At 42.1% G+C, this 20,519-nt stretch overlaps 2 protein-coding genes across 5 annotated transcripts; one reads left to right on the top strand and one right to left on the bottom strand.

The window, feature by feature from the left end:
• Positions 1–1,365: 1,365 nt before the first annotated feature.
• Positions 1,366–3,357, bottom strand: erich2 (glutamate-rich 2). Of its 4 annotated transcripts, none has more exons than XM_049747142.2 (6): positions 3,186–3,357; positions 2,781–2,853; positions 2,603–2,709; positions 2,470–2,527; positions 2,327–2,398; positions 1,366–2,266 (listed from the first exon to the last, which is right to left on the bottom strand). In XM_049747142.2, the coding sequence occupies exons 2-6, from the start codon at positions 2,821–2,823 to the stop codon at positions 2,130–2,132; spliced, it is 417 nt and encodes a 138-aa protein (XP_049603099.1). In that variant the 5' UTR covers positions 2,824–2,853; positions 3,186–3,357; the 3' UTR covers positions 1,366–2,129. The 4 variants fall into 4 exon arrangements, with proteins under 4 accessions (XP_049603099.1, XP_049603098.1, XP_049603096.1 ...); XM_049747141.2 differs by having other exon boundaries at positions 2,781–2,864; positions 3,186–3,356; XM_049747139.2 differs by having other exon boundaries at positions 2,603–2,712; positions 2,781–2,864; positions 3,186–3,355.
• Positions 3,358–12,924: 9,567 nt separating this feature from the next.
• Positions 12,925–18,600, top strand: LOC125984842 (kidney mitochondrial carrier protein 1). The gene is made up of 9 exons (XM_049747126.2): positions 12,925–13,112; positions 13,232–13,379; positions 13,588–13,682; positions 13,806–13,891; positions 14,381–14,476; positions 14,588–14,712; positions 15,135–15,258; positions 16,698–16,778; positions 17,691–18,600. The coding sequence occupies exons 1-9, from the start codon at positions 13,025–13,027 to the stop codon at positions 17,730–17,732; spliced, it is 885 nt and encodes a 294-aa protein (XP_049603083.1). The 5' UTR covers positions 12,925–13,024; the 3' UTR covers positions 17,733–18,600.
• Positions 18,601–20,519: the final 1,919 nt, after the last annotated feature.

Here is a 20,519-nt window from a genome sequence, read left to right as displayed (position 1 = left end):
GCATTGCATTTCAAATCTGGATCTGTGATTTTCAGCTGCTTAGTTAGTCAATTTGAATTTTGATTTGCAACAAGGTAAAACCTGGAGCGGTCATTTGGAGATCCTGGCGATTTTTCGGTTGAGTTTGTCGTCGGCATGCTTGTACTTGCAGTCAGAATCCTGCCCTGGTTTCTCTAACTGCAACACACCTCTTCATATCTTTGTATATTGAGGTCACGTTGGATTCGCTGCTTGCGTTTTTCTGCAAACAGCTCTTCGTATAGTGAGGTCACGTAAGGATTCCCCGCTTGCGTTTTTCTGCAACTGTGAACGATGCTTTTCGTGGTCTATCAGCTTATGCCGCCATATAATTTCTTCTCCTTTACCATCATTGTGCACAGTTAATGGCCCCCACCTCCTCTCCTGCTACAGACAATCATTTTCACCTTCATAAGTTGACAACACTGGATGCATATTTTTTGGAGGGAGAGGGGGCGTGACCTAAACTCCTCTTTATAACCTTGACATGGTCAATAAGACTGAGATATCACAGTGGCTCGCAGCTAGCGAGGGATGACTTGGTGTTCTTACACTGCTTGTGTACTGGTCCACTGAATAGGCAAAGAGCGGCCATTATGTTCATTCGGCCATCACAAATGATACAGCCTATATCAGGTGGCACTCATATTTTCTCTAACCACATGTTGCAGACAACTCAAAGCTGAGTACTGCAATGTTAAGAGCTCAAAATAGAACACTTTCCACATTATGAAAACAGACCTCTTTGCGACAACTTGCTCAATCTAATGTGATCCGTCCAAATGTCGGAAAAATATTAGTAAGCAGTATTGTAAAGCACACTTCTAGGTCAATTATTTCCAAAGTTTTTTAAATTGGGGTCAAAAGGAGCAGCATGTCACGACTCGTCCCCCATCGTGTCATCGTTTTGTTCGTGTGTCTGTGTGCTCGCCCCTCCCTTCCTGTGTGCTCGCCCCTCCCCACCTGTGTGCCCATGATGAGTGTGATTCTTCCCACCTGCCGCTTGTTACCTGTCGTGTATATAAGTCCCGTCTGCCTGCCCCTCACTCCCTGTTGGATGGTCGATGTCGTCACGTTTGCTGTCCTCGCGGTTCCTGGCTGTTTGGAGTCGGTTCCTGTTTGCCATCCCGGTCGGTCGGTCAGTCTTTCATGTTATTAGTTTGCCACTTCTCGTCTGTTTTCCTCGATACCTCGTTCCACTTCCCTTTTCCCTCACTAAACCAAGCTGGTCCAAGCTGCACTTGGTCCAAGCTACACTTGGTCGTCCTGCTCCATGTCCCACTCCGATCCGTGACACAGCATATTCATTCAATGTAGCGGTGGAGTATTTGCCATCATTTGGGACCATTTGGGTTGTTTCTTTGATTTAATCCATTAACTTCCAAATAAAATTGCAAATATTTTTCAAGCTAAAATTTCTAAAAAAATAAAGAAAACTAATGGTAGCGACACACTGGAGCGGATGCATCATTCACAAGGCCACTGTGAAAAGGAAACTGAACCCGTTCCAAAGTTGTATCTAATTTCTAGCAGTAGCATAGTGCATCAGATTGTGATCATATCACGTTTACCTGTTGCCAGATAAAATTTGTTGAGCTCAATCACACCCGCTAGGCCACAGGTGTCAAAGTCAAGGCCCGGCCGGGGGCCAGGTACGGCCCGGCACATCATTCTATGTGGCCCGTGACGACAAATTGTGCATCAAATTCATGTCATTGCTAGGATTGCAAATCGTCTTCACTTTTAAAAATATCTATTTTTTGAAATATTTGACCAGTGTTTACTGTTTACAAGTTATTTGTCAGTTTGTTTTGTAGCTTATACTGTACATATATGAGGCGCTCGTACATTTATTTGGGTTGACAGTCATAATGGCCCTCCGAAAGAAACCATGACTACAATGCGGCCCGTGAAAAAAATGAGTTTGACACCCCTGCCTAGCGGCTAGGCTGTATGAATCACAAAGTGTGAGCTAACAGCAGGGCCATGATTGGCGTAGTGATTCACATAGCTGACTTCATCAATTCACCGAAATGTAAAAAATGTTGACTACTCAGAATGTATTTTCTGATTTCCTGCTTGAGCTGTAATTCTCAAACTGACACAGGATGTCAATTTGTTGGCTTTTCTTCCCCACTTCCACTGTCTTCATTTGACGGTGAGGATAGTTCTTCATCATATTCAGAGTCATCGTCTTGGCCATCGCTATCACTGTCGTCGCTGTCGTCACTGTCCTGGTTTTCCTCTTCTAAAAAAAAGAAAATGACCGTAGTGGGTCTCCACTTTGCGGTTTGAGCATGGCTTTTACCTTCTGATAGCTTGGCCTGGATCAGAGGGAGGAACTCCGAAGCTTCTGGATGCAGTGGGTCATAGATGAGAACTGAAAAGATAGCATCGCCTGATAATACCACACCGGATGGTTAAATGAATGTGATGCTCCGTATTCCCTACTGATTTTGCACAGTCTTTTAGCCTGCTGGTAGTCTTTGTCCGTCAGAGCTCTGAGGAACTGAATGCAAAGATCCATTCAGGTTGAAGGTTCACCACCACCACCCCCACCTCAACAAGAAGAGTCTGACTTCACCTCCATCAGCAGCTCCACTGGAACGTCTCTGAGGTCATCTGCATCGTCCTCACAGTTTTTTCCACATTCATATTTCTCCTCGGGGGCCTCTGTTGGTGGACTCTCATCTTCTAGAAACCATCATCATCATTATTATCTTGCCCAATGTCTTTGGACTTTGAATTTGCCTCATACCAACCTGCAGCTGAGCCTGGGATGTGTGCAAAGCTGACGTTTTGCATTTTAAGGTCCTTTCCAGGCTCACTTCAACCCTGAAAACAGACTGGAAATGAGAAATTATAAAAAATAGAAAAAAAATGAAAAAATACTTGCTCGGCTGACGGGACATCAAGTGAACCGTTTCAAAACTGTAAAAATCAAACACGGTCATTGCAGCTTTCTCCAATAAATGTATCCTCTAACTAGTTTCTGGGAAAAGGAGGGCAAATGCTTTCATTAAAGCACCCCCTGTGCATCGGAAATAATTTGCATGACTAAGTAATTCATTAATGACCTTTGTTTGCATAATTTAATTAATTGGACAACGTCAACATTGTGTTTGAAGTTAGTTATATAATTCTGAAACAAAAGATGTTTTGCTTACCCGTCAATGGTTGAAAAAGAAGTCAATGCACCAACTGACAAAATAAAGTCAAGTATTGGTAGAATTTGTTGACATAGTTGAACTTTCTAAAACCTTGTTTATTGCATGAAAGGTTGCCACGTAGCAAGGCGATGACGCAGGTCGGTTGCCATAACAACAGAACAACGCTGGATTTTTAGGGGGGACTAAATACTGCCCCCTACGTTCAAGAAAATACCGCAACTAAAGAAACATTGAGGAAGCTCTTGAACAATACACGTCATCAAATTGCTAATTTGGCACCAAATAAATACAGATCTTCTCATGAATCAGACGAGATGTTTTTTTTGTCCAATGTCAGAAGAGGAAAATTGGGAAAATGAGCCAGACCCTCAAGCTGCCCAAAAATAGTTCATCCCTGCCCCGTTAGCTGTTCATTAACTAAGCTAATTACTAATTTCATTTCTGAAGTTATGATGTCCTGATCCAAATCATTAAACACAAGCTGTTTGCACTCATTGCGGCAACGAAGCTGCACTTTGTAACCTACGTATGTGAAATAATTACACTATGAAAAACTTTGAGGTCATTATGTTGTGATCCAGAATAATATTGCCATTGCATCATTGTATGTTTTCATTAATGTTATTATTTATATGGGGGACAATACATTATAATAAAATTTCATTTATCATGACTTCCTTCTCTAAAATGGGCATCTTTTTCATTCCATTGGCATTTTTGGATACACATTCAAATTTTGAGGGCAGTCTTTGTGCGGCAGTGTTGATTTGCTAGGTCAGACACATCCCAATGTCTGAATCCCAATACAAATGATTGCACACCAAAGCCTTTTTCTGTCCTGAACATGCAAATACCCCCAAAATATCTTATAATTTCATTTGGTGTTAACAGGGTCAAAAAAAGGTTAAAACTGCATCGTAACACACACATACACAGTGACGCACATCCGTCAGAGCCACCTGCCATAAAATTTGGGTGGGAAAATATATTCTACCCAGATGACGCGGTAAAAGAATCATTTCACGCTTGAGTGATCCTCTACAATTTTGTGTGTGCGTGTGCGGGCGCACATTCCATCCTGCAAGTCTATTAATGCGCCAGTGGTATATTGTGTACGGCATGTGCCTTCAGAGAGCGTTTCCCAGACATTTCCATATGATGAACCCAGAGGCCATCTTGACAGTAAAAGAGAACACAGAATCAAAGGCAGGTTGACGCGTCGCAGTCTTGCATGACCTTGCCGTGTGATTTGGCAAACAAGCCTTTCTGTGATGAAGGACCAATGAACATATTGTTTGCAATGGAGCTTCATTAATAGGAAAACAAAGCCACGTCATGTACGTACGTATAGGTGGTGCAGAAATACATACTCTCCAGCAATTTTCAAACTTACTGCATGTTTCTGAAACATCTGTGCAGGTCTATATGGCTGTGAGGCTGACAAGTCATCCTCATGCTCGTAATAATAAATGCAAATTACAATCAGAACAGCCTGGAGAGGATAATTGCTCAATTATGTCTCCTCTGTGTGTGTGTGTGTGTGTGTGTGTGATTGTGAGTGTGTGGTACAGAAAGGGAAAAGCAGGAGTGGGTTGGCCACAATGTTGCTTACATCACATTCAGGCTACATAACAGAACAAAGTGAGATGTTACAAGTATCGATCTATTGTTGGACAGTGTTCCTAATTTCCAGTATGAATGGCAAGTGAGGCTAATTAAAGTCTATGATGTAACTACTATTCACAAATCAATATAAACAAGCTCGCAAATTTTGTTGGGATAACAAAACTGAGGAACAAAGTGCTCTTCCTTTGTGACCCAAACGCCATTGGTGAAAAATATTAAGAGACCATAAAAGAAAATCTCATTTTCCTCTCCCACACACTTCAAACAGAGACGAATAAAAACTGTTCAAATATTTGAAAATGAAACATTGAAAATCAAGTTAAATCAACTCTTTAAAAATGATCTCTTTTTTAAAAGTGAAAACAATTTGAAATTTTGAAATTAACATATGAATTCGATGGACAATTTGTCTTGGCGGACCACCTAAAATGATGCAGTGGGCCGGGCCTTGACTTTAGTGTCTCATTCATACAATCTCTGATTGGGAATTGAATCCAGGCTGGCTGAAATGGGCATCACTTAAAGGGTTACTGTCAAGCACATCATTAACTGTCATGATTTATGGCTACTTGCAGTTCCAATCTGGTTGACAGGAAGATATTAGCCACCGGACTCTTTGTAAACATTACGTTTGGCTGTTTTTTAGTCCCCTTTCACTCTCTACCACGCAACTCAGAAAATAGCCGGCGCCAGTCCATTTGTCTTCTTCTCAGCACATTCCTCATTTCCTCACTCATCATCAGTGAATTTCTTCATTCTTCAAGTGTCCTCTCGCCGGCCGTGCCCCCGCCCTCGGATCATCCTTCTTAGATGCTTTTTCATTTCATTTCTTCAATTCATCCCATCCATCTGCCTCAAGATCTTTGCTTGCAGCTGGCTTTTTGCTTGCTGCTTTTTGTGCTGCCTCCATCTTCTCAGCTGGCCCTCCCCCAAGAGAAGAGAACATTTAAAGAAGGATTTTGTGATTGGTCATTAGGCCCATTAGTTGAGTAATTATATAGAATTATCCCATTACCTTTAAATTGTACAGGAGCATACAGTATATTCACTATTATAGTATGTTCGTCGAAATCAAATGTCTATATTGATTAAATTCACGTATAAGTCGCTCCTCAGTATAAGTCGCCCCCCCACCCAAACTATGTGGAAAAAAACGCGACTTGTAGTCCGAAAAATACGGTGCAAACTATTCTTAGCGCAGGTTCTTTATGGATCCATTTGGGCCCTAAATAAGCTTTATTTCCTTCTTTTCAAATACATTGGATTATAAGAGCCATTCCAAGGCAAGCTTCCGGTGTGTCACATGGTGCGTAGGGAGCAAATGATCAAGATTTATTCCCCAGGTGCATGGCTATGATTATGATAGCATAACACAAGATGCCATAAAGAAAAGACTGTCAGCTGAATGAAGAACACAGTGTGGCGACACGCTCGCCATTATGTCATCAATCAAAGCCGTCAAGCGGGTAGCCAGCCATCCGTCAAAGAAGCTGGCAGCCAGCGCCTGACACTTTCTCCCTCATCTCTGACTTGGTGTCCAATGTTGTCTTCTGGCTTGGTCATCTGAATTTGTGTGATTGCCCCTTTGCCATTTAGTCTCTTTTTCCTGGGCGGCCCGGCCCGGCCCGGCCCGGCCTTGAAAATGTGAGAAGTGATAAGAGGTGAGGAATAAAGCAAACATGTTGGCTGGGATCACACGCACAGGCAATGACGCCTTTTAATATTTCACCGGCGAGAAGAAAGGAGTGCATACATCATTGTGACAGAGGCCGAATGGAGAGAGACATCCATCCCTCTGTTATCTCCACACACATATGCACTGTCAGAGATTTATAGTACAGGAATTTAATCGTGGCCTCACACGCACTCTCTCCCACTCTCTTTTTGTATAGCATCAATCTCTCTTTCTTTCTCTTGCCTCTCTCTGTGTGACTTCATTTCCTCATACCTTCCATTTCTCAAATAGGCCAGCATCTTTTTGGGTCCTTTCAAGACAGCTCCTGTTGTTTCTTTTTGCTTGCTTAATTAAAGGTACAATAACAGATATGTAGGAAGTCACAGTCTTATGCAAGGGGTTAATTAGTATGCCAGACTACTATTCAAAACGGTGAAAGACAATTTATGTTGTCACATGCATACTGTATACAAATAGTGTCATGCCCCTAACAAAGAACTCGCTGACAACCATACAAGACTCTAATGGGAAGTTGTTAAACTTTAAGCGCAAACCATTTAACTGTGATTTATGGAGACACTTGGTCAGGCTCAGGTTTAGCTTGATAAAGCAGTAGGGATGTAACAAAAATCCATTTAAACTGCTTCAAATATGCATCATATTTGGGGTTTCAGTGAATCTGTTTTGGACAATGTCCACAGAAAGTTTTCAAGTAATTTATATTAATGTGAGTTTATCACAGCCAGTTTGTGAACTTAAAAGAAAAACAAAAACAAGGATTAATGCAAGAAATGTTGCATCTGCACGCACTCTGCAGGATGAGTGGAACAGCCTAAAGCCACACAACAAACCATTGGGAAGCCACTTAAAAAGAAAACCATGTACGGACAAGTCTACCGCAGGCCGACACTATAAACATGGCAGAAATGGCGGAGCGGGCGAAAACGATGGCATCCGATGAGCCATCCCGATGCCGCCAACATTTTCAAAAAATGCCGTATTCCATTTACCTCAACGTCCGTACAACACAAAACTGAAGGACAGGTGCAACATATTAGAAATAGCAACCGTAGCTAAATGTAGACCACTCTGGCTGTGTCAATGAAATTACATTTCTTTTTTGATACACAAAACGCTGCTGAAGGACAAGATACAAGATCATATAAATTGACTTGTAGTTCCTCGAGTGTCTTCTACTGAATGGATTGTGTCAATCCAAATTCTCATTCCATCTCGACATAAACTACATCTGAGATGAGCAGAGGTTGTTTCAAGGTCACTGAAGATGTCCGCCAATTCAGGGTGATAAAACGGAAATGGAGAGAATTTGCCCCATCATCGCTGCCGGCTTGATTTTTGTTTCAAAGTAATGCGACGAATTCTGTGGGTGTTTGCGTACGTCAATATTGGTGTGTGTGTGTGTGCGTGCGTGCCTCCGTGCGTGTGTGTGTGTGTGTGTATGTCAGTAACACCTGAGATTGATTAGCTGGAAAATAAGGATGATTCCTTTCTGCTTCTCGTGCACCTGAAGAACACATTTTGTATGCGGGAGGGGTTTGCAGTCTCCTTCATACACACATGCACGCACACGCGCGCACACACACACACACACACACACACACACACACACACACACACACACACACACACACACACACACACACACACACACTCGCTTGCCCTTCAACGCAGCCCTATAATTTGCCAGATGCTGTGAATTGCCAGTTACTATGGCAACTAGATAGAGGAGAGTTTTTCGTTTTGCTCAATTTTGGCATATGGCTGCAGAGACACACATTGACACAAAACACACACACTGAACCAGTGAATGTTTTGCTGGTCTCGAGCTGCAGTCAATGGTTGTTCACTTATGTTGGCAAGGGAAACCATCAGCGGTCACTCGAAATGGTTCTAAAGTGCAGGTGGTCATTTATAAACGCACGCACACACACACACACACACACGCGGAATAATCAGAATCATTACAACGGTATAATGATATAAGCAGATTCAATGAAAAGAGATGTCTGTGTTTTTTATATTTGAGCTAAACTGACATGAACAATCTTTGACAAGCTCAGTCTAACACAACACACACACACACACACACATTGATGCGCACCACATCGAGCATATCATTTTGGAATTTAATGCGCGCTGGGGTCTTGCCTCATTAGAGGTGTGGCATTTAAAAAAAAAAAAAAAAAACATGCTCAAATACTGGATGAAATTGTGCTATTTCAACATAAGAAAATCACAAGTCATCACCTACACTAAAACGTGCTGTTGAGCCAAGAAGAGAGGATTAACAAGGACACACGCGCACACACACGCGTTCATCTGGTTGGGGCTGATAAGAGTTTTGGCCCACAGGGAAATCGGGTTCAAGTAAAACACAATGGCAGGCAATGTGGAATAAGGGCAGGGGAGGAATTTATTTTGGGGTGGGGGCTGAGAATTAAAAGTTGAGTGGTGTGTGTGTGTGTGTGTGTGTGTGTGTGCCTGTGTGTGCTGCAGGCGGGTTTGGGGAAATGGTAGTTAATCAGTAAACGGCATGTTCACACGCACACACACACACACGCGCGCACACACACATTCCATATTATAATTGAAAATGAACATAATTTGTTATCTTATTTAGATATGATTGAACGTAGCTAAATGATGAACAAAACACAATGTTGTGTTTGAAACAACACCTGATGGATAATTCGCATACTGAGATGCGCAATTTGAAGATTCTATACTGCTATTTTTGAGAAAGAGCAATGTTGGCCTTGTCCTTGGTTTGCCCTTCAGGAAGCTGAAAGCAAGGGACTCGCCTGAAAAGTACGTGGGTGTCTTACGTACATCTGACGTGACGACTATCAAGTGGTCTACGTCAGCCGACGACACAAATGCTCTCGCCCCGCCCTATTTGTCATCAAGCTTCAGAAAGGGGAGCGTTGACGCTCCGCTCCTCCGTAGCCAAACACTGGCATGGAAGGAATTTACATAAATCTGCATGGCTAATGTACTGTGCAAATTGAAGGAGTGACACTGTGACTTCCCCCTTTTTCACATGGATAATATAATGCAGCGAGTGACCTCAAAGTAAAAATGTAATGGCCTGATAAATCTATTCGTTTCCTTTCATTCAGAGTGGAAAACAAACTGCATTTGTCTTGCCAATGAGCAAGACAGATGGAAGGAGAAGGAGGGAAAAGTGGAGAGAAAAAGACCAAAATAAATTCATAAATAGAGGATGGAGCCGTTAAAGCATTAGAGAGTAACGTAAAGGGCAGCGGAGAGAACACGTGTTGGGTTAATTGTTATAATAAATATTATCAATAGAGACGGAAACGGACAAAGGGTTGGAAAAAAATATTCAAAAATATGATAGCCAGTTGACACACTGTGAAGTATTAAATGTTGATTGTAATGAGTGGAAAAATACATCACATGACCACCAGGTTACAAATATTGCAATCATCATTTTCATCATTGACAAAAAACAACTTGGTTAGGGATGAAGCCAATGACATAACATGAGACCTCAAGGGCGAAAGATGAGGTTTTTCACACATTATCTAGGAATCATTGTGCCTGGCTGAGTGAGCACCGACAGATGTTACTTTCCTCATTCACACTTCCCATCCTGTCTGCCAACTTCACTAGTCCACTCACACGAGACACTCAGATGCGCTTTCTTTCACTTTAGGCAAAACAAAGCTCTTCCAACTATGACGTACTGTAGTTCAGCTCAAATTTCAGCCATTTGACAGCAATAATAAATAAATAATAACAATAATAATAAATGATCTAGCCCAAAAAAACATCAACAATATTAATTATTGTGTAGAATATTTTGAGTTTTACAACTGAAATTGGTCTTTTAACGCCTGACATTTGATTGGCCATTAATCAAGTGTCATGTCAGACAGGAATTTCATACAATTTGACAAGACCTAGTTTTCATAATTTGATATAAAAGATCATCAACATGAAAATATTCAATAATATGCAGGAAATGGAGCATGCCAGCTTCTGTTAGAGTGAAGTTTATGATGTCTTACATTTTCTTCATGTAGACCATTTTCTCAGACACACACTTCAGCAGAGTTCCTTGATTTTAAAATGTTGCTGACAGTAAAGAATCCTTGAGGGGCTGGATGCTGCATGGACAAGACCAATACTCAAAGTAACACACACACACACACACACACGCACGTGCACGCGCACACACACACGAGCATTATTTTTTTTGTCTTTCTGAGTAAAGTAAGGATCTGCTTAAGTGCACCAGTGGTGCATGACTATGTTTTGAAATCTTATGAGAATTTATTTTTAGGATAGAATTAATTCTTTCTCACCTAGCAAAAAACAAAAAACAAAAACAGTGTGTCAGTGTTTGTGTAACTGTGCCTTAGCAACGTCATGATAATCATCCAGTCCAAATACAGACAAAACTGGCAGGCAACCATTTACAGGCAGGCAGCCAGCCAATGAGAATGCAGCATGTTGCATCAACAGCAGTGAGTCTATGTTCTCAGAGTTAGTTGTGGAAGGGCTGAGAGGTGGGGGGGGGGGGGGGCAGAGTGAGCATGGTAAACAACTAGGACAGGCACACACTAAGACACACTTTAACAATTGTGGACAAGCCTTCACTTTCCATTAAGTTCATTGTTGCCCTGAGGATGGGGTAAAAATACTCCAGCGCAAAGAGGGGGGGGGGGGGGGGGTGGGGGGGGCGACACAACATCGGTGTGTATGGCAGCAAATGAAACGAGGTGGAGGGGGAGAATAAGAGCAGCGACAAATATTGCACATAACTGCTGCCTAATTTATTCACGTAATCATTAATCTTTTCAAATGCGGATTTCCAATAGATTCTAATATTGGAAAATGTATTGTACAGTTGATTATCCAGGAGAAGGAGGGAAAAAATCAAAGCACAAGTCGTGATGTACCCTAACTAGGACATGAGTAGGTGGTTAAACCCTTCAACACGAAAAGCCACTGCCTGCATTAATACGCACACCCATGGCTTCCGTAAGAACCATCGATCGCACTGAGCACTCTCACTTTGTACGCTTAAAGAAATAGTTCCACATTTTGGTCACACCTTAATAATCCATCTGTCAACAAGAAATCATGCAGAGGTGAGATGGCTATCTTCAATTTATTGACCATCAACTCCAAAGCTCATAAATGAAGCCAGCTAACCTTACAAAACCGAGATAAACTCATCACCTTGTGGCTTGATTTTATTTCCATAGCGATCATTACTGTGAACAAAAGAAAAAATCGTTTTTTCTTTTCGGATAGCCTCAAATCAGCCCTTAAAGATGATGTTCTACTTGCTAAAACCAACAAAATCCTCTCTTTATTTTGCTGGAAACACAGACATATCCCCTCCTAGTCAGTTCTCAGGCTGATGTTGACAAATTGTCACATGAAATGTGGGCAATTTGGTGAGCACTCTACCTAGCCCTGCTTATTGTTTCAGATAAATCTGCTATATCTCCATCCATCTTTGTGTTTTGTCGATGTGCTGTGATGCAGTCTTCTGTGCTCGTGGCACACACAACCCCATTGAAGTGCACAGTGATATACAAACCTCCTCGTTCTCCTTTGCCATTAATAATGGTACTGATAGCAATGCTGAGGTTACTGACCCATTGCAAAACCATTAATCAAACCACACAACAAGCATATGAAATGAATAAATATGCTGTGGACAAACACCTCCTAGTCATGGAAATGGAAACTTTCCTTCCCAGGGGCTGAAAGTGGGAGGACGAATGTGATGGAAAATAGATAAGATGGAATTGTGGTATTAAAAGCGCCAATATATTCTCTGTGAAAATCTATGTAGCCGAGCATTGGACACGCATTCTGCCAAGCAACTCATCAAAACCTACAAAGCTGATATATAGGTTACATCATTTATAATTGGATGGATATACACCTCCTCGTATGTGCACGTGTAGATATAGATAAGTGTCAAATTAAGGTCACTAAATTGACCTTTTTTGTTGCTTTTTTTGTTTTAATAACAGGATATATTGTCTGTAGTCGGTCTGTTGTAGTAGTGTGATACTGCTCTCTAGTGGTTGAAAGGTACAATTACAATCCTTGCCTCCATAGAAATTATGACATTATTATTATATTATATTATACTAAAAATAATAATAATTATTATTAGTAGTAGTAGTAGTAGTAGTATTACTATTATTAAAGGCTTCTTTCTTCTTTATCTTGTTTAGTATCTTCATGTTTAGTACATTAATTTTGCATCTGGAAGTAAAAGAAGCATATTCTTGCGAACGTAGAAAAATATTGGTTTTGATTTCTAGAAGTTGTCGTCGTTCGACAAAAAGGTTCGGTTGCAAGAGGGAGGAGACACTTGGCCTGTTATACAAACATCTGCCAGTAGGTGGCAATGCGGTTACTCGAGCACACAAGCAGGCGTGTCCCTACGCTGGGGAGGAGGAGGCGCAGCACGCTACAAAATCCCACGAACGCGCAAATCCGTCCATTAGCTTGTTGCTTCATGTTCAACCGAGAATCGGAAAAGATGTCCAGTGTCAACTGGAAGCCTTTTGTTTACGGGGGCCTGGCTTCTATGACGGCGGAATGTGGTGAGTGAGCGAGTGACGTGTGAGGAAGCCGCGCGGAGGCCCTGATGCGGGGCTCACCGGCTTTGGTGAGCTTTGGACAATATAACTGGAGCCGACGACACGCTCGCTCTCTTTTCCAGGTACATTCCCAATCGATCTAGCCAAGACGCGTCTCCAGGTTCAGGGTCAGGTGGGCGACAGTAAATACCGGGAGATCCGGTACCGAGGCATGTTGCACGCAATTGTCCGGATAGCAAGAGAGGAAGGGATCCGGTCTCTCTATTCAGGGTACGTGCGTTTTACTTTCGTGTTCATATTTCTTCCATCTTTCTTCGTGAAATGTGTTGGCGGTCAATGTTCTCACTTCCTCTTAATGTGCACTTACTTCCCTGAGCACCGCTTTCCTTTCCTTTCCTCTCCTCTGCATGATTCGTTGTGGTCACGTGTTCCCCCTTTTTGTATCAATGAGACATTTATGCACATGTGACTTTTATAGAATAGCCCCCGCCATCCTGCGCCAGGCATCCTATGGGACCATCAAAATCGGCACATACCAGAGCTTAAAGAGATTACTTGTGGATAGGCCCGAGGGTGAGGCTGGCTTCGTCTGTCATGCACACACTTGACTTGAACATGCATGCCATGCCGTCTGGTTGAACTACTAAGAACTGCCGCAGCCTGCTCAGACAATTTACTTTCGCTCTTCTCATTCAGATGAGACAATGCTGACTAACGTACTGTGTGGCATACTTGCTGGAGTCATCTCTTCATCCATCGCAAACCCCACCGATGTGCTGAAGGTAACTCTCCAATGTGCAGCAGCAATCGATCATCTGTGAAGGACTTGGGCTTTGCATTTGGAGGGTCACGGTTCAAGTCCTCTTTTGTTTTTGGTACCTAGCTCGTGACGCTATGTATTATATAAATGTGCCTTCGAAAATGTCCCGTGTGTGACATATTCCGCTGCTCTAACCAGTGTCATAGTCCCACTGGGACCTCACGGGTGTCTTATTAATAGACTGTGGCCTCCCAAGGCTTAATTTAGTGCCCTGTAAATGATACGGGTGCATGAATGATTAGCGTACTCTCACTAAACGATCGCAGAATGTCTTTAGTATGGGTTAAATGTTGATACACATAGCAACAGTTTTTCGAGCAGAGCGATCATGAGGGCGACGGGAGGAGAGTACGTAATCAGCACCGAGAAAAAGCAAGCCAAGCTTAGGCTTTCCTCTTAAGTCGGCTCGCTCAAAGCCAAAATATAATGAGGAACACCAATTACTTCTCAGATCCGCATGCAAGCCCAAGGAAGGGTGATCCAGGGAAGTATGATGGGCAACTTCATCAACATCTATCAGCAGGAAGGGACCAGGGGGCTTTGGAAGGTACGACATACTTCAAATGGCTTAGATTCCTCACTTTGAGCTAGTCTGTCTTTTCGTTGTCAATATTCTGGGTGTCATCTTCACTCTTGGCCTCTCTCTCTGTTTTATCAGGGTGTCTCTCTCACCGCTCAGCGAGCAGCCATTGTGGTCGGAGTGGAGCTTCCTGTCTATGACATCACCAAGAAGCATCTGATCCTGTCTGGTCACATGGGCGACAACGTGTACACGCATTTCTTGTGAGTGAAAAGTTGAAATCAATCCTCCTACAAAGTACGCATCTGCCTCTGCGTTCTTACCATTTGACAATAGAAAATGTTTTACTATGTCGTTTTTTTCAAAGCCAACTATTTGAACAGATTTGAATACAATTCCTTTCATTTAAAATGTTCATTTTTAAAGCAATATGTTCAGTGTTCCTCTATGTATATGTGATTTGCAACTCATGAGTTTGCACATGGTGAGATTTATCTCAATCTGTCCACTGATTGCTTGCATAATTGCTGTTCTTGTCAGGGCAAAGCCGTGTCCAATAGAAAAGTGGCTTTGTCGCCGTCTTGTGGCACATTTTGGCAATTGCAGGGAATAGTGGCAAAACATTTTATAGACTTCTTTTGCGAGTGTTCTATTTTAATTTCCGACATGGCTTTGTGGCATGCAGGTCCAGTTTCGTATGTGGCCTGGCAGGGGCGCTGGCCTCCAACCCGGTAGATGTAGTCCGGACGCGGATGATGAATCAGAAAGGAGGAGCTTTGTACCAGGGAACACTCGACTGTATACTGCAGGTCAGTCTAAGCAAAAATATCAACTTTCTGTCCAAGACTTTTTTTTTTTTTGTACACAAAGGGTTGTTGAATATTGGCGGGCCAGAGCAGGGTCCAACAATTGCCCATCACTAACAAGTGACGCCATAAGCATGCATGCCAATGCCCTTCCAACTGTCTGTGATTAATGGACTTTACTTTCTACTGTCCTCCGCTGCGTACCGGGTCATGCCTCCAAGTCGTCCATTAATCCCTGATGATTGTACACCTTGTGGGTCATTTAAACCTGAATTCTACAAAACAAATACATAGGTGACTAATGCCATATAAAGACTCAGAATAATACACTTCTATTATTTGAGTGTTTTGCCAAGAAGTCTAAGAATTAGATTTGGAAGAAGTATAACATTTTGAACCCTGGCCAGCCGGGGTCATACCAAAGACTATTGCAATTGCAGGGACCCATTGCCTCCCTGCTTGGCACTCAGCATTAAGGGTTGGAATTGGGGGGTTAGATCACCAAATGATTCCCGAGCGCGGGCGGCGCCGCTGCCGCTCGCTGCGCCCCCAGGGGATGGATCAAAATCACACGGGGAGGGATGGCTTCAATGCAGAGGACAAATTTCACCACACCCAGATGTGTGTGTGACGATGATCATTGGGACTTTAACTTTTAACTTTAAATAGTCAGTAAACAAGAATGTTTCTTAACTTTAAAATGTTTGCAAAAGGGTTTAAAAATGCAAAAAAAAAGTGTTTAATAAACATTAAAGTGTTTAAAACTACAATAAAGGTTAATAAAAGTCTTGTGTGGATATAGTGTAACAATATATTTACTTTTATTTTCTTACTTATTTGAATAAATATTAATATTTCTAAACGTCAGTTTGACTTTAAAATGCTTATAAAAGTGTTTAAAATACAAAAAAACGTTTAAAAGTACATACAAGTGTTTAAAATTAAATAAAATCCTTGTGTGGATATTGGAATAATGTATGTTCTGTACTTTGTGGATTTTCACCTATCGCGGGTGGGCGTGGAACCAATTAACCGCAATAAACGAGGGATTACTACTTTTTTTTTTTAAACTTTTTTATTACTCACCCAACTTGGCTCAAAAAGCAATGGTCCACTAATAAGCAGCAGCAAAGCAAAGCAACAATAGTGCTCAAGGGAACGTAGTCCTGAGACGGACAGCCTATGTGTGACAAAAGAATGCAACCGCCTGAAATTGGCCATTTTAGAGTTAAATCAATACTAGTAATAAAAGCTGGTATGTCTCTTTCGAGCCAAACTTTATTTCCCTCCAGTGCTGGGTGAAGATAAATATCTTGCAGTGATCTATAATATTTAGCTCAAACCTTTGTGACACCAATTTGCGTCTGAAAAGCACCCAGAGGAACGTTGAATAATAATGAGGAGATAACAAGCCCATTGATGTATTAAACCTGTTTTTCCAGACGTGGCGCTCGGAGGGTTTCATGGCACTCTACAAGGGCTTCTTCCCAAACTGGCTTCGTCTGGGTCCATGGAACATCATTGTATCCTTTAAACATCTCATTAGTGCTGCACTTGCACACTGTGTATGTGATGCAATGTCTTTTGGAGATGAAGAAATTGTCTGGAAAGAGTTCAACCTAAATTGTTTATTTTTCCTCTTCTACCAAATGTATTTTGCATTGAGACCATCTGGGATCATTTGGTCCAAAGGCCAATCTGCTCATTAACTGTACTGGAATTGCCTTTAAAGCACGTTGTGAGTTAAGACAAGTTTGATTGGACCACGCTCATAACTCAAATTACTGTTCCCTGTTAAAATAATTGAAAATGCCATTAATTTGTTCCGGCCCCGACCTACAAAAAAACATATTTTTGTGTGTACTTTTAATAAGGAAAAATAGCTTGTGCATCCTTTTATGCTGCAATTGTGCTGCTCCTTTTGGTGTGCCCGCCTTGGCCACCAGGAGGCAGTCTAATTCAGCGCAACAGCACTACATCCTTCTATCTAACACTACACACAGAAGGGGCTCAAATGTTTTCTTTTGTTGTTGTTTTTTACACTTGAACTGTTGTTTTTACACTGTCTCTGGTGGTGTAACACACTAATTCGCAGCCACGTGGTCGCATTTAATTCTCCGGCTGTTCACATAAACCCTGTTGGACTATCGATCACCTCAGCAGCACCTGACTGCCTGATGCAAGTGAGCAAAATAGAAAGAGAAGGAAAAATTTGATCATCTCGATCAAATCCTTGGTGCAAATGTTAGTTTTGTTCAAGACCACCAAGGGTTGTGTCTGAAAGTCACTAGAAAAGAACAGACATCCCCTCTCCTCATTGAGCTCCAACCTAAACTGGAATGACATTACACAAGCGGTGACAAAAGGGAGGCTTTGTGCTCAACTAGGAGAAAACAAAACCAAAGACTCGCCTATTTCCTTTACTCCACGTCCAGTTCTTCCTCACATACGAGCAGCTCAAGAAGATCAACGTTTGAGCGGCGGAACCAGAGCGAGCACTACTTGAGAGACGGGCGGGCGGAAGGGTCTCGACTGTCAGGATTGGAATGGATCCACGATAGAAAGACCGAAGGAGTAAACAGGGCGCCATGGAGACCCTCGTTTGCTGCGGGAAAGATTTGTCCACGTGTGTGTGAGTTTGTGTGGGTTAGGGGGTATCGGCGGGCCTGCTCCTGCTGCGACTTTTGCACGTACTTGAATCTGATATTTTAGCTCATCCAAATGCTTGGTCAAGCCAAACATTTCATTCTGACTCGATGGAGAGATTTATGTAACAGTGGCCTGCCTCTGTGTTGATTCATAATTGTATGAGGTTTGTTTTCCAGGCCTCTTCTACTTCAAAAACGAGTGCCTTCAAGTTTGCCGAAATGTTGCACAAGTTGAAGAGCAGCTGACAATCACTGCAGTCATTCCTTTCTTAAATAGAGTGTTGCAGTTTGTCAACGGGGTTCACCAATGGTCTTCTGGGTACTTGGGAGAAAAAAAGTCTAAATTGAGAGCCAAAAATTGGTTTGTACGGTAATGAGTTATTTAAAAGCAACCTGAAGCACTAAGCGTCCATCTGTAGATGCGAACGAGTCGATCAGGCAGCTCGGAGGACCTCGTAAATTTTCATTTGACATCTTGGCTTGGATTATGTCATCGGTTTACTGCTTATTTGCACTACGACTGCTGCACGTGATGCTTGTTACAGTCAAATCAAACTTTCTGTGCACGATGCATCCATTGAGGGAATATTTGATACTTCCTGGCTCTCTGTCGAAACAGCCAAGTTACTGACAAATGCCATTGTGTATCTTTTTAGTATTGCTATCAATGTGAAATAAAATGAAAAGAAAAAAAAGACCAAGGCGTCGATTTGCTATGCTTTCACCACAGCGTGGCGCTGTGGAGCTACATTTCTCTTGTGACCCAGATGATTGCAGCTTCTATGGAACCTTGTTCAAGCGCTCAGATGTTTCCGAGGGATTGCCCGGCTTCTATCAAACACGCGGCATAGCACAAAACATCAGCCCATGAATTATTCAGGACAGTCGAACATGTAATTGTTCTTGTTTCTCTGGGTAAATTCCCAGTTTTCTCGCTATCAGAGCTGTTTAGATGCTCACAGCTCAAGGGAGCGCAGTGGGAAACATTGCAGTGAACGATGTGTTGTTTGTGTGCCTTGCTTCTTTATTTTGAGAGAGTCACCATGGGACTTAATGTGAAAACTTCAAGTAAGCCAGCACAAGTCGCACTTGTGTATTTCTTCTGGATTCCGTAGTTTGCCTCACTTAAAGAGGGCTTTTTTTCCTTCTTTTCCAATTGTAGCCGTAGCAGTCCAAAAAACAAGCTCGCATCTTGATTCAATCAGGGAGCAAAATAAGCACACGCCAGAAAGGCTCGAAGAAAACAATGGAACACAAGTACGGTGTCGTGGCCAGGATTTGGCCCCTTCAACATTTTGGCACTATGGCTTGGCATCAAGGCCCAGGCAGACACAGACTTGCAGAAGCTGAACAAGTTTGGCCGTGAGGGATTTCGGTAGCCGCAGACATGCTTGCATTATGGGGTATTATTTGCTGCCTGGCCCAAGGGTGGAGGGAGGGAGTTGGCGCTCGCTATTGTGTTCCAAGGATCAGAGGCATGAGGCGAGCGTTCTACTCCAACCCCTTGACACCCTTTTTTTGTTGTTGTTGTTGTTTTTTCAGCCCTTGCTCACATGAAAATACAGCGCACTCCAACACACGCAGGAATATACGGCCAAACAAATGGGGGAGTTTAGTCAACGAGACAGACTGGGTTCTGTTGCTCCATTTGGAACGACTGCAGCGTTTCAAGCTGGAAAATATTCCTGCTCATTATTCATGCAAATTACTATTCAACACAGCCTGCTCCTCAAACAAAACATTTCACAGCTGACCGATGCCCAAACCAGTAAATTCAAGTTTTTAAAATATTCACAATAATTACACAATGTTCTTCAAATCAATTTATACCAGGGCTGTCACTATTAAATACTTTTAGAATCAATCATTCCATCAATTAATGGATTCATTTTGACAGCTCTAATTGGTGCTATAACGTACAAGCAAAAGCAATATTTTTTTTAAAAAATAAGTGAAACCTAGGAACAACAATATCCCAAAAGAAGAGGTGGTACACCAATATTACAGATTATTCTAACATGCGTGTGCATACATGAAAGCAATGTCATTTTGGCACATTTACACCACATGCTCTTTTAGCGCCCGAGTCGACAGTTTGTCTTGGTAAAAACAAACAAGTGGCTTACTAACTCGTGGTCGACCTACATTAACACAGAACTAGAAAAAGAGGTGGACCCCGGGGAGGCAGGATCACAAGGATGAGCCGTTAGTAATTCTGCTCCGATTGTTCTATCAAGATGGAAACAGGCCAACACAATGAATGTTAAATGAGATCATGTAAGGAGAGATTCACGCTACATGCTGCTTTCCGATGGGTCACTTTTTTGCTTTGTACTTTGAACGAAGAAAGTCGCTTCGTTGCTGCGTGATTTTTTTTTTCTGTTGAACCACAATTCAAAAACAATGTCTGGTTTTCATTTATTAATTTTCACAAAATGTACTTTTTGACACTCAATTATTTCTATGACCTCTGTGGGGTTTCCTTTCACACTATACAGAAGGCCACCATGTTTGTCCATGTATGTATCAACAACAAGTGGTAAGACACACACTATAACTCTTCTTCCTCAGCCAAATAAGAGTCACATGTCTTCTGGAAGCATGACTTCCAAATGT

The sequence above is a fragment of the Syngnathus scovelli genome, chromosome 17, assembly GCF_024217435.2.
Source record: "Syngnathus scovelli strain Florida chromosome 17, RoL_Ssco_1.2, whole genome shotgun sequence".
Classification (NCBI taxonomy): Eukaryota; Metazoa; Chordata; class Actinopteri; order Syngnathiformes; family Syngnathidae; genus Syngnathus; species Syngnathus scovelli.
The sequence above is the reverse complement of the archived record's forward strand: the minus strand, read 5'-3'. Positions and strand labels throughout refer to the sequence as shown.